At 31.5% G+C, this 14,479-nt stretch overlaps 3 protein-coding genes across 3 annotated transcripts; 1 reads left to right on the forward strand and 2 right to left on the reverse strand.

Moving 5' to 3' along the window:
- Positions 1–1,125: 1,125 nt before the first annotated feature.
- On the reverse strand, positions 1,126–3,387 carry PGO_052050 (mRNA-binding protein PUF2; the record flags this gene model as incomplete). Its single annotated transcript, XM_028686583.1, has 4 exons — positions 1,126–1,166; positions 1,424–1,569; positions 1,821–1,907; positions 2,099–3,387. 4 exons carry the CDS (start codon positions 3,385–3,387, stop codon positions 1,126–1,128), a joined length of 1,563 nt encoding a protein of 520 aa, XP_028542384.1.
- Positions 3,388–7,566: 4,179 nt separating this feature from the next.
- PGO_052060 (bifunctional dihydrofolate reductase-thymidylate synthase) lies at positions 7,567–9,495 on the forward strand (the record flags this gene model as incomplete). The annotated part of the gene is made up of 1 exon (XM_028686584.1): positions 7,567–9,495. The coding sequence occupies one exon, from the start codon at positions 7,567–7,569 to the stop codon at positions 9,493–9,495; it is 1,929 nt and encodes a 642-aa protein (XP_028542385.1).
- A 1,307-nt stretch (positions 9,496–10,802) lies between these two features.
- On the reverse strand, positions 10,803–13,414 carry PGO_052070 (hypothetical protein, conserved; the record flags this gene model as incomplete). The annotated part of the gene is made up of 4 exons (XM_028686585.1): positions 10,803–10,862; positions 11,057–11,151; positions 11,265–11,320; positions 11,544–13,414. The coding sequence occupies 4 exons, from the start codon at positions 13,412–13,414 to the stop codon at positions 10,803–10,805; spliced, it is 2,082 nt and encodes a 693-aa protein (XP_028542386.1).
- Between the last annotated feature and the right edge of the window lie 1,065 nt (positions 13,415–14,479).

The following is a 14,479-nucleotide window of genomic DNA, read 5'->3' on the forward strand; positions in this document are numbered from 1 at the left end:
GATCATCCTTAATCCTTCCATTTTTTTTTTTTTTTTTATTTCTCATTTGAACGGAATACTTTCCATCTTTGTGGAGGTTTTTAATATTGAGTGTTCATTGGTTACACACCCCTTATCAATTTTGTTCGTAGTAAAAATGCTTTGTGTGAGCTCTTACTTATATTCCTGTTTGCACTTGCGTAAGTTTGATCCACAAATACTTTTTTCTCCTCACAGAATAAATGGTGAAAGATTATGCACACGAATCTATCGCTTACTTAAGGAACCTCCACTTGGTTCAGCTCATCTAGGTGAAAATCAATTTCACACACATGCATGTGCATGAAACTTTGCACATGGACGTGTCCACATATGTACTTTATGCTGATGTGTATATGTGCATACATATAAATATGCATATGGATATGTATAGGTATATATAAATATAGATAGATATATAATTTTTTTCTTTTACCTTCTCTTTTTTCTCCTCTTTTTTCTCCTTTTTTTCCTCCTTTTTTTTTTTTCTTTTGTACCCCCTTTGTGGGCGCTTCTGCACATGTTTGAACAACTTGAAAGAACAAGGGAAAAAAAGTGCTTTAAATTCCACTTTGAAAATGTGGAAATGGTTGAGCCAAGGTTGTGGAAATTCTAACGGGTGTTCATCCACATGGAGATTTAAAAAATGATAGATGCAAAACTTACAAATGTATAGTTGCAAGATGTATAACTAATGATGTAAAAAAAAAAAAATGAATACGCAAAAATGGGAAAATCTTTTATGAAGAATACAATGTTGTGAGGATGCCATTTCGGTTAAGATGTTAACACAAAAAAAAGAAAGGGAGAAACGGAGAAAGAAAGAAGAACCGAAAAAAAAAATCTGTAATAAGCTGATACAGAACCAAAACTTGGGAAGTTAAAAAGCACGTAAAGGACACACCCAGTTTGATGAAAAGAGAAAATGTTGCTATGAGACACACTCAAAAAAGCACGCATTAATCCTATAACATTTGGGAAACGCACACATTAACTGGGTTGTTATATATACATGTTTGCATAAAAAAATTGCACCTCAAAAATTTTGACGCATGAAGTAAGGCTTTCCTCTGTTCAGGTCCAACATAGATAAACGAATTATATATCTTATGCTTCTAAGTTGCTTATAGTTCTCAAAATGTATTTACCTGGAAATGCAAAAGGGGAGAGGGAGGGTGTGGGAGTGAAGCGCATGTGTTATACATATGTATAATTATATAGATGTAAATATGTAATATCGTCAGAATTATTCTTCTCTCATTTGAAAAAAAAAAAAAAAATATAAATAATAAAATAAAATAAAACAAAGGTTCTTTGCAGGTACATTTCTACCTCTTAAGACATGTGCTCGCGAAAAAAAAAAAAAAAAAAACTAAAAAAGAGAGTAAGAAGAAAAAGAACTTACCATACGTTTCTTCTTTCAACTTGTCAACATTTTCAACAATCATCTTAACAATTAAATTTCTTTCTTTTTGTCTACACGTGGTCAAAAGTTTCTGCATCATGAAATTTCCGTAACAGTCTTTGCAAATATTTATGATGTTATCATTCCTGTGGAGGATGTGCAATGAGGGGGTAGAAAAAAAAAAAAAAAAAAAAAAAAAAAAATGAACCAAAATGAACCAAAATAAACCAAAATGAACCAAAATGAACCAAAATGAACCAAAATTTGTTTATTCACGTATTTGTCATGTTCACATATTCATTTATTTATTTTTCCAAATGCCAAAATGAAACAAGTCTACATCCATCAACATCTTTCCCAAATCTCAAACTCAGCAATGCTGCGCTAAGCCACTTACCCGTTCGAAATGTCATTCACAATTTTCTTGATAATTTTCTTCTTATACTTGTATTCCTTTTTTAGTAAAATTTTCTCTATTATGTTGCTGCAGTGAAGGGGAAAAGAGGGGAGAGGAAAAAAAAAAAAAAAAAAAAAAAAAATGTTTACTTGGTGGCAGTATATATATGTCTAGTTCACCATCACGGTTTGCATCTGGGTAGAAGGGAAAAACGTTGTTCATATAGACACCCGTTTATGGAACCCTCTACACACCCGCTTATATACACCCATTCTCACCATGCATACTTGTGAGACGACAATTTGTAAATGTCGCTCACAATTTCATCAGTAATGATGAATCTGATTGTATCGTCAGAATATTCGAAACATTTTTGGATGACGTAATTTCCATATCTGTTTTTTATCAAGTGAATTTTTTTAATTATTTTTTCATTTAATCTTTTAATTTGGTGAGCATTTCCAACTTCATAAATGCGTTGAACGATTCGACATCCATATGAATGGGAACTTAAAAAAGGTAAATATTCTTCAATGATGGTTATAATAGTATCTATATTCCTAGATGGTAAGACTTCAATACACTTTTGTATTACATGATTTCCATTTTGATGGCAGATGTATGTAATTAAATCATTTTGTAATTCTTTAAAAATTTTGCATTTATATTCATCACATAAGGATTCTAACGATTTCTGAATTAGTCTACATCCATATGTGTGCAATGTTAAAAAACTTGTATGTCTCAGAAATTCATCCGTAAATCTTTTCTTGTAATTTTCATCCTTTAAATCGAACACGCTCTGTGCTACATAACTTCCATACACATCTGGACATAATGATCTTGCATCTAGTAGGAGTGAATCTAATATTATTCTCTTTTCTTCTGTGTCTTCATTTACTTTTAGTTTCTTTATAACATATTCGCACCCATTTTTATGGAAACATAGAAAGAGAATGTCATTCATTACTTGCTTCATATCTACCTCTTCACCTTCTCTTTTCCCTACCTCAATTGGGGGTTGTCCTTGATCCCATTTTTCTTCCTTCAAAAAAGGGGTTCTACAAATAGCTTTTTCACCCCATCTTTCTTCGCTACCCAATGAGTAACCACGCTCTTTTGAATCCACTCCTTCTATGTTCCGTTCTATGAGATTTACTTCTTCAGTATTTCCTTGTGATACCTTTCCATTTGATACGACTCCAGTTAGTGAGCCCTCAATTGGTGAGCCTCCATTTGGTGCAAGGGTTGAATCCAAGATGTGCTCTTCATCAGGTACAAGCTTTTCCAAATTTTTTTCTTCTACACAACACTCCAATTGGTACGGTTTAGTCATATGCTCTTCTCCTCTTTCGTCATTTTCAACCAAAAATGAGAAATGTTCCTGCATGCATGCTGTAGAAAGGTTAATCATCTTTCTGTTGGTAGATTTATATAATCTGTCATAAGCAGTAGAATAAGAATTCAGTTTTCTCAAATAATTAAATTGGTCTTTTAAAGGGAAATCAATCATCGAATTAATTAAGTCATCATTCAAAAGGGGTTCATTAAGATACTCAGAATCCATCCTCTCGTAGAGTACAAAAAAAAAGAGAGGAAAGAAAAGAAAAAAAAAAAAAAAAAAAAAAGCAAACACGGGGCAAAACAGAGAAAAAACACAAGGCAAAAAAGAGGAAAGCACAGAGCAAAACAAAGCAAAACAAAGCAAAACAAAAAAAAAGAAACTACTTTTCATGTACACAAAATTGGACTAACAATTCAGATTAAACCTGAAACTAGAAAGAAGTGTAAAAAGCAGGTCAGTTGATGTGACCAGGTGGACAATATCTCTTGAGTTTACTCCTCCCAAAGTAAAAATTCACACTTGCATGTGTGTGTACATATATATAAGTGTGTATATATAGATCGAGAGACAACTGTCTGCATAGTTCTACTTGAATATTTTCATTGTTGTAGGGTCATATTCTCATTGTGTGTGCAGTGTGAAAAGCAATCAACAGGTCGTGGGACGAGGAGAAAAAAAAAAAAAAAAAACATTCAACATGACAAAAGGGTGATATGTGAGATGGGCAATGTGTCAGATGGGGAAAGTGTCAAATAGGGAAAGTGTCAAATAGGGAAAGTGCCATATGGATAAACAAAATGTATAGTTATACATACCTCCCCCTCCAGCATATACTCTTAAAAAAAAAACTTTTTAAAGGAAATTAACTTTTAAGCAATGATATTGAGAAACCTTTCAATTATATTTCAACATTTGTTATTCGTTGACAATGCGTAGCATAATGCAAAGTGGCAATTGGATACATGCACATGTGTTTACTTTCTGTATAAGTACATATATGTATATTTATATATATGTATATTCATATATATGTATATTTATATATATGTGTATTTATATATATATGTGTATTTATATATATATGTGTATTTATATATATGTGTATTTATATATATATGTGTATTTATATATATATGTGTATATATGTTATGTATATGTATACATCCGTTCGCACATCCAAACGAATGAACACTTTACTCCTATAAATAAATTACTTTGCCCACAGGTTCGAAGAAAAAACAACATGAAGAAAGAGTAACTTTTGAGACACATCTGACATTTTCTTTTGTCAAAAGGGCATGCAATATTTCTTTTTTTTTTTTTTTTTTTTTTTTTTTTTTTTTGCTCTTGTTATTTTTGCTTCATTTTGATATCTTTCCAACAATTTAATGATTTTTTGTCAATGTTTTTATATCTCACCAGCATTTTGATTATTTTTTGTCTACATTTTGATGTATTTTTTCCACTTTTTGGTGGCACTTTTTTTTTCACCTGGAAAGAGTAAATTGACCCCCTCGTTCACCTCTTCACAATTTCAATGTGCAGAGAAAATGACATGGACGACAGAGAGAAAAGGGACTTTACTGCTGCTTCTCCTGATAACATCAACTTTCTCGTTTTGGATTAATCGCATGCACAAAAAAAAAAAAAAAAAAAAAAAAAAAAGCAAAACAAAACAATGCATCCCATGTATTGATTTCCCTTTCTTGCTCTATAAGCACATTTTCAGGATCAGTTTTTCGAAAGGGAAGAAAACAGGAACAAATGTTGTGCTGAAAAAATCTCTTTGAATGAACTCTATCAGAATAAGTATATGTTCAGTGATTTACCATTTAAAAGGAGGCAGTTTTTTTTTTTTTTTTTTTTTTTTTCCGTCTTTCTTTTTCAATTTTCTTTCTGTTACACTTTTGTTGCATTTCTGCCTTTTTTTCCATTCCTTTTCTATTTTTTTTTTTTTTTTTTTTTTTTTTTTCTTCTTCCCCCCTCTCCCATTTCTGAATCGCAACCCTGTCAATAGGAAGTTGCCACCAGATGACCTCCTTTTCTTGTGAACATAATTTTTTTTTTTTTTTTCTCATTTTTCAATTTCAAAAATAAATGTGCATATTGGGCTGTGGAATAGGTGAAAATAAAAGAAAATAAAACGAAGAAAAGAAAGCAAAATGAGGAGAAGGAAAAATATGGCTCGATTTCTCATTGATTGGAAGTGCTTCCTATTTTTGCTCTGATCTTACGTGAATTTACAAATGTGTATGTCGTGTTCATATGTCAATTCATTAACTCTGACATTTACCCTTCATGTTGTGTATAACACATGTAAATTATATAATTCATGGAAAGTATAAAACATAAACAATTCCCTTTTATTTTATAACTTATCCCCACGACAATGAATCCACTAGTTCGGGTTATGTCCCCCCACCCCCGCTCTTCCCCTTTTACATTTTTATTTTGTACATTATCTTACTCCAATTATTTTTTGCTCCACCTCTTTTTTCCGTCTTGGATCCTCAAACTCAGGCTCATAACATGGTTCCCTTTTTTTTTTTTTTTTTATGCAAAAATGTGTATGCATCGAGAGGGAAATTAAAACAGGAGCACGCTTCATGTTGAAGTTGGCACTTCCAGTTAACGTCCATGCTTCAAGCTAAAGTTGGAACTGTCATTGAATTTTTTTTTTTTTTTTTTTTTTTTTCCTTTAAATTTTTTGGAAATAAATAAGGGAAAAAATCCACTAATAATGTTATGAAGTTTTGTCTAAGGGGGTACAAAATTTTTTTTTGAAACACTCTTTCCCTTTCATCACTGTATCAAGTTCCTATATCTACACTCTTCAAAAGAGAGAACCGAGGGGTGAAGGTCAACACTCGATTCCTTTCATATAAATGTGAAAAAAATAAGTATCTTAAGGGAAGACAAGAAAAGAAAACCTTTAAAAAAATATATATAAATGGGCACAACAACAAAAAAGGGAAGTATTCAAAATGGATTAAATAATACACCCAATTTTATAACTCTCCTCTTTCTCTTTCTTTGTGAGATCCTATTTTTTCGTTATTTTCCACTAATTTATAGAGATTACACAAACATACACACCTTTTTCACCCATAGTGTATGTTTGAAGCTGATCATGGGTTATGGCTCTTATATTGTGCTTTGTATAACCTTAGCTTTTAACATACCTTTTCATATCTTTCTTAAGAAACTAGTTCATTAGAGGAAGTATAAAAAAAATACACACTTTGCAATACGGCACATCATGCTAATTGTTTAATAAACAGTACATGGAAAAAAAAAAAAAAAAAAAAAAAAAAAAAAAAAAAAAAAAAAAAAAAAAAAAAGAGAGTTAGCGAGCGAATGGACTATAGGGATATAATGCATGTGCAGAAAAAGGTGCAAATTGGCAAAAAAAAAAAAAAAAAAAACCATAAATATCGTCAAATAAACACTTTGATATATTCGTCAAGTTCTCATGAGGAATGTTCCTTTTTTTTTTTTTTTTTAAACACATAAACCCAAAAAAGCACTTTTTAGAATTTATGTTCACTCCCCTTTCAGACCCTTGCATTGAAAAAAAAAATAAAATATAAAAATACACAATTTTAGTAAATTTTCACGTTTAACACATTTACAATTTTGCATTTTTGACATGAACCAGAAAACACCCCGTTTTTTTTTTTTTTTTTGATGATTATTCTTTTCATTGCACTTTACCATCATAATTGGAAAGTATGATATTGCTATCTTCCACAAACAAACAAACAGAATAATAAGCATACAGACGTAATCATTGGCACGAGGCGAAAGCACCGAAAAATGGTCTACACTTATGTGCATATATATACATATACATGTGTACCACTTTCGAATTAATAATGTAAATCATTGCCATGTAGTAACCTCTCTTGATTTGGACAAATTCACTTCATTGCAGCTGGAAAAATCCATAAACATTTTTATTAACGTCAAACGTAATCTCATTAAGTAAAAAGTTCAATGAAGGGGGGGGGGAAAGGTAACGAGACGTCTGACAATTTTGAGAAGTAAATTATTTCCTCATTTAAATGAATGACAGAAAGTGAAATCCGAAGATTCGTACATGCTACTCCTTTAGACTGCACGTTTTAATTGGACATTGTTTACAGTCACTTTTTTTTTTTTTTTTTTTTTTTTTTGTTTGTCCTTTCCTATGTGTCGAAATTGCATTGTTTGTGATATATCTCCCCTTTGCTTTGTATTCCAATCTGACATTTTACCCATGCACATATATGCAAAAAAGTGGGTACTGAAAAAGAGTTAAAGTAAAAATATAATAAAAGAGGTGTAAGCATAAATACTGCCTCAGAGCAAAAACTACACAATTGTAAGAAACGCAGAAAGTATTGATCCATCCTAAAATCGATGAAGGACCTTTCAGATATTTTCGATATTTATGCGATCTGTGCATGCTGTAAGGTTTCTGCCCCCCCTAATGAAGCAAAAAAAAAAAATGAGGTCTTCAGCGATAGAACATTTAAGGGAATTGGGAACAATGGGACATTGCCATGGAAGTGCAATACAATCGACATGAAGTACTTCAGCTCAGTCACAACCTATGTGGATGAATCCAAGTATGTGAATATGAAAAGGAAGAGAGAAAGGTACCTTCAAAAGGAAGCATCCACTGTTGCTATGGAGGATGGTAACAATAGCAGTAATGACATTTGGAATGATAAGAAGACATTCGATTTTCAGATGCAACTGCAAAACATTGTCGTCATGGGGAGAAGCAGCTGGGATAGTATCCCAAAGCAGTTCAAGCCATTGCCAAACCGAATTAATGTTGTTTTGTCTAAGACATTAAAATATGAACATGTTCAGGAAAAAATTTACATAATTAGTAGTATAGATGAACTTCTGCTGCTTTTAAGGAAACTCAATTATTATAAATGTTTCATAATTGGAGGTGCACAAGTATACAAAGAATGTTTAAATCGAAATATAATTAAGCAAATTTATTTCACAAGAATCAACAACTCCTATGAGTGTAATGTTTTATTTCCAGATATTGACAGAGAGAAGTTTCGAGTAACATCCGTTAGTGAGGTATACAACTGCAAGGGGACAACTCTAGATTTTGTGATTTACAGCAAGGTTGAAGGAAGCAATAACAAAATTGCTATTCATGGGGGTTCTGCCAGTAGCAATGGGGAACGTTGTAAGATACCCAGTTGTGGCAGTGAGAAGTGCAACAAACTTAGTCATTCTGAATTGACCAAGGGGAAGTGGCACGAATGGCGTAAAAAAGGAAACAATGGCGATGAGGAAGCGAGTGGAGATTGTGATGGTAATGGAGGTAGCGATGACGACTGTGATGAGGAGTGGGATGATGATGATGATGTGTACTTTCGCTTTAACAAGAAGGCGGGAGAGAAGAATACAGAGCATCTAAATGACTTTGAAATTTATAAGAGCCTGAAAATTAAAGAGCACCCGGAGTACCAATACTTAAGCATTATTTATGATGTTATTATGAATGGAAACAAACAAGGGGATAGAACAGGCGTGGGAGTTTTGAGCAAATTTGGGTATATGATGAAATTCAATTTAAACGAATATTTTCCCTTACTGACAACAAAGAAATTATTTCTAAGAGGAATAATTGAAGAATTATTATGGTTCATTCGAGGAGAAACAAATGGAAATACACTTTTAAATAAAAACGTAAGAATATGGGAAGCAAATGGAACGAGGGAATTTTTGGATAATAGAAAATTATTTGATAGAGAAGTAAATGATTTAGGGCCTATTTATGGTTTTCAGTGGAGACACTTTGGTGCTGAATATACAAATATGCATGATAATTATAAAGACAAAGGAGTTGATCAATTAAAAAATGTGATTGATTTAATAAAGAATGAACCAACTAGTAGGAGAATTATTTTGTGTGCATGGAATGTAAAAGATTTAGATAAAATGGCATTACCACCTTGTCATATTTTATGCCAATTTTATGTTTTTGATGGTAAATTATCATGTATTATGTATCAAAGATCCTGTGATTTGGGTTTAGGAGTTCCCTTTAACATTGCCTCTTATTCCATTTTCACACATATGATTGCACAGGTATGTAATTTGCAACCTGCACAGTTCATACACATTTTGGGAAATGCTCATGTGTATAATAACCACGTAGACAGCTTAAAAACACAATTAAACAGAATACCGTATCCATTCCCAACACTTAAATTAAATCCAGACATAAAAAATATTGAAGATTTTACAATTTCAGATTTTACCATTGAGAATTATGTACATCATGACAAAATTTCCATGGACATGGCTGCATAGTTGCGTGCACGCAGAGAAAAAAAAAAAAAAAAAAAAAAAAACTGCCTGAACATGGAATAACATTTTGATCATTTCATCCTTTTTTTTTTTTTTTTTTTTTTTTTTTTTTTAATCATTAATTTTAATTATCCCCCACCCCCTACCCCATCTTGATATGTGTTTTTCCTAAATTAGCAATTTGTTTGCTCTATCTCTCTTTATTCCTTTTTTGGGGATGCGGTAGGGACCAAAGAATAATGTTCATTTTGAGTTTCACCCCTGTCCAAAAAAAAAAAAAAAAAAAAAAAAAAAAAATTGGCTATTTATCAAGTGCGAATACATAAAAGCGAACTAGTTACACAACTGTTGAAAAAAAGAAAACACACACACACCAACGCACAAGGGTAAGAAATCTTCCCAAACAAATTTTTTGCCATGGCGAAATAAGAAGTTTAAGGTGAATTAAGGTGAAGCCCTTGTGTTGAATTAGGATTTATGTTTTGTCGTTCTTGGGAGAGGTGTACATTTTTAATATATATGGGGGGGGGGTACCTCCATCATTGCCTGAGGTTGCCTTGATTTCATGTATTTTTATTTGTTTATTTATTTATCCATTTATATTACTTTTTTTTTTTTTTTTTTTTTTTTTTTTTACCCCAACACATGGATCGTTACTAAATGGGCACTTCCCATTACTTCACGTATAGCTACTTAGAACAGTTTGTCAGACGTAGTCCTACACATGTCACGGAGGAGATGCGTACGGCACAACAACAATCCTGTTGTTGGTAAATTCATTTTCTCATATATTTGAAAAAAAAATGCAAAGTTCAGAAATGCATGATGATATAATGGTGAGAGTAAATTCGAATTCTGGTTTTTTTTTTTTTTTTTTTTCATTTGTTTTTTTATCTATATATGTGCCTACACATGTGCCTATTTATTTCTTTTCCTTTTTTTTTTTTTTTTTTTTTGCCTCCCCCCCTTGGTTGAGATCAGCACTTTTTGAGTGTTATCAAATGTGTACACATGTTCATTTGCAAGCACATATAAACGAACATGTAGTTAAATATGAGTGCAAAAATAAACACACCGAATAAGCAACTTGGTGAAGCAACAACGCAAGGAAAATCACACCGCTCAACATTAAAACAGTGTTGAGTACAAAAAAAAAAAAAAAAAAAAAATATAAAAATAATTGAAAATAGCAAAAAAGGGGTAATATTGCAATTGAACAAAAACATTTCAATCGTTTTGATATGGAGGGCATAATTCTGCATGTATACACACATTTATATGTGTTGTTCTTATTAGTATTCCATTTTAATTTAGTTCTTTACATCCACCACGTCATCGGCTTTTTCTTCTTCTGGGTAGAAATATTCATCCTAGGACAGGGAGGAATACAAGAAAAAATAAAAAAATAAAAAAATAAAAATTCGAATGTGAGTACAAATCAGAGTGCCAAGACGAATGGACGGTTTGCAATTTTGCATTGTGGGAAATGAACAAATCTATTAACGAAAAACACGCAACCATGTTGTTTTCCATCCATTCAAAAACGTGATGTAAGAAGAATTACCATTTCTACTTGCTTGTGTGCATTCAATTCGCTTATATGCTTCTCTATGTCTAGAAGTCTTTGGGACATATTTTTTATTACTTCGTTGATGTCATCTGTGGGAAAAAAGCAATGGAAATCATTAACAGATGGGTCTCAAGTGTGTATAGAATAATTCAAGTGAGGACTTTCACCCTCGCTAGATAATTTTTTTTTTTTTTTTTTTTACATGACTGCTTCCTCTCCGCAAGGTCTGTTAAAGATGTAAAAGCGATTTTCAGTTCCCTAAGAATTACAAAAATTTTGAAATACACACAAAGGTTGAAATGGAGCAATTGGTGTAGTAAGATCCATGTGGGAGAAGATGATAATGGAAACTTCTCTCAATTACACGCAACAACAGATGAGATCTGTCAGATGCAAAGTTGTACAGTTCCACCAAGCGTGATATTTCTAAACCGCCCGTGCACTCTGGGAGTGGTAGTGGTGGTGATGGGGGTCCCCTTACGTGTGCTGCAAATCGCAAATCTGTTTCAACATGTTGAGTTCATTCTGAAGGTACTTGTTTTTTTTGAGAAAATCCATTTTGATTTTATTTTCGCTGTGCTGTGGAAGAACTTCTTCTTCGTTAGTTTCTTTATTAATATTTTTTTTAATTTCCTGTTCCTTCATTTTTAAATCATCCAATTTTTCTTTGGCTTCTTGTATGAGCTTCTGTTTGTCATCCATATTCGAGTTCTTTGTGTCTTTTTCACTTGTCGCACTGTTAACCTTATTTTCATCTTGTATATCCATAATAGCATGTGTAACAACGACACATCGAATATACAGAAGTAAAATGTATGGTACTTCTTTAATGCTGGCTAACTCTAACCACTGCTGTATTTGGAGTTTCATTTCTTTTTCTGTGGTGTTAAAATTCATACCTCTGTCTTTACATATTTCTATTAATGTGTTTTTTTTTAGATTATCTACGCCTTCATATATCAGTTCTCTGTCTTCTCTTTGTAATCGCAAAAAATGATGTCTCAATTGTAACACAACATGGTAATGTATTCCATATGGTTTGAGTCCCAGCAAATGACAAATAGTTTGTAATGTCTTGAGGTTCATTTGATCAAGTACAAAATCTTCTTTAAATATTTTTGCTATTTTTAATGTATCTGCTACGCTCAAAAATGGGTTTATATCTTTTTCATCTTTATTAATTAATTGTTGATGAAATTTGATTAATATTTGTTTTTTTTTTTCTGAATCGATTCCTATATTTTCATTTAGTTGTTTTTCTTTCTCTTCAATTAACTGTTGCAAAAATTTGGCTAGCTGCTGTTTTGCATACAAATTTTTTTTTATATTCATAAAATTATCATCATTATTTTTAAAAGTGGAAGGTAATAAATTGGGATATATTTTTAAAAATAAAGGAAGTAAAAATTCAGCAAATGGAACAATTATAAAAAAAGAAAATGGAATCAATTTAAACATATCATTCATTGTTCTGATTAGTAATTTATATTCTGAATAAGACAATCTATGTCCTTTTAATCTTTTTATAATTAAATTTTTCGAAATTTTCATATTCGTTAGGAAAAGAAGCACTCCTGTTTTTACCCACACTACTGTATGCTTTATATTCTTTTTCAAATCACTATAATATACTTTTAACATAGATGGTTGTAAAATGATAATTTTCATTTGTTTTCCAAATTTTTTAAAAAAAGAAAAAATTAATTTCATTCCATTAGCTCCTTTGCTGCACATTCTTATTATTTTCCCTTCTTCCTTTTCAGCCGTTTTTATTTTTTTCTTCTTCATCATTTGTATCATGTTTACATGTTCTTCTTTCATGCAGCTAACACCGTTCGTGTGGTGAGTGCCATTTGTAGGTGAGTCGACACCTTTGGAAAATTTTCCATTTGTATTTTCCATTTCATCATTGTGATTAGTTCTATTGTGTTGGGAAAAGCATGTACTTTCTTCATTTGTATGTGTCTGTGAGTCATTTCTTATATCTTTATCGGTTTGTACCTTTGTAGTGAATATTTTTTTTCTTACATTTTTTGTATCAAAATGAATTTTTTCTTTTCTTGAGAAGAACTTATTGGCTACGTCTAAAACTTTTCTCTCTTGGAACCCATGGTAATGGTGGTCAAAAGATCCATATCTGGTGTTCCTTATCCTTTGAACTTCACTTGTTTCATATTTCCATTTATGCAAATTTGTATTTACAAATATGGAAATTTGCTTACCTCGTACATCATAGGGTCTGTCATTAATACATTTTCCAGCCTTGAAACAGCTGAAGAAATTCTTTTTAAAATAAGCTTGCTCATTTGTTGTGATGAGTCTATAAATTACTCTGTTCGATCGTAGTTTCATTTTTTCCAAACCTCACAACCTGTGTTCATGCAAATTTATATATTTTAGCTTTTTTTTTTTTTTTTTTTTTTTTTTTCTTTTTTTCCTTATTTTTTTTTTTTTTTTTTTTTTGTTTTTATAAGAAGCAGGAAAATAGAAAAAAAAAAAAAAAAAAAAAAAAAAAAAATCAAAACAAATGCAAAGCAAAAACAAAAAGAAGAAATTTATGGAAATTGAAATGGTTTTTAGATTAAATTTGGAATGCCGTAAGTTTTTTACGGATGAATTTTTTTTAATTTTATTTTTTTTTTTTTTTTTTTTTTTTTTTTTTTTTTTTTTTCCTCTCTGCCTAAGTTTTTATTTATTTTCCTTTCGGTTTTATAAGAAGCAGGAAAATAAAAAAAAAAAAAAAAAAAAAAAAAAAAAGATCAATACAATGCAGTGTCATACACAGAAAGATGAATTATATGGAACTTGAAATGTGTTTAGGATTAACTTGGCATTGCTGTACGTTTTATACGACTGAATTTGTATTTTTAATTTTTCTTTCTTTTTTTAGGGTTATGGGGAAATGATATCACATCTGGTTGCATTTTTTTAAAAAATATTTTCACTCCTCTTTTTCGCTTCTCTTTTTCGCTTCTCTTTTTCGCTTCTCTTTTGTGCTCCTCTTTTTTGCTCCTCTTTTTCGCTTAATTCAATGACTTACGTTGCTATTTTCTAATTCTTTTTCTCTCTCCTTATATCTCTTATTCTATAATACACATTTTCGCTGAGTGGAAGATTTACTTGACTCTTATGTTTTTGTATGTCTCGATGTTGAGAATATTATCCTTGCTTCATATTATGTGTCAGAATGCTTGGGCACATATTCGTTGGGCAAATTCAGGGGTGCAGTGGTGAAATGGTGAGACCACTTAGAAATGACTAAGCAGATTAGAAATGACTAAGCAGCTTAGTGGTGAACTGGAGAGACCACTTAGAAGTGAAGTTGCAAAATTCATTTTCTAAATGCATCCACGCAATCGCACATTGGCGACGTGATATAAATGGACGAAAAGAATAGCTCCATTTGGAAGTTCATGT

Source organism: Plasmodium gonderi, assembly GCF_002157705.1.
Source record: "Plasmodium gonderi DNA, contig: Chr05, whole genome shotgun sequence".
Taxonomy (NCBI): Eukaryota; Apicomplexa; class Aconoidasida; order Haemosporida; family Plasmodiidae; genus Plasmodium; species Plasmodium gonderi.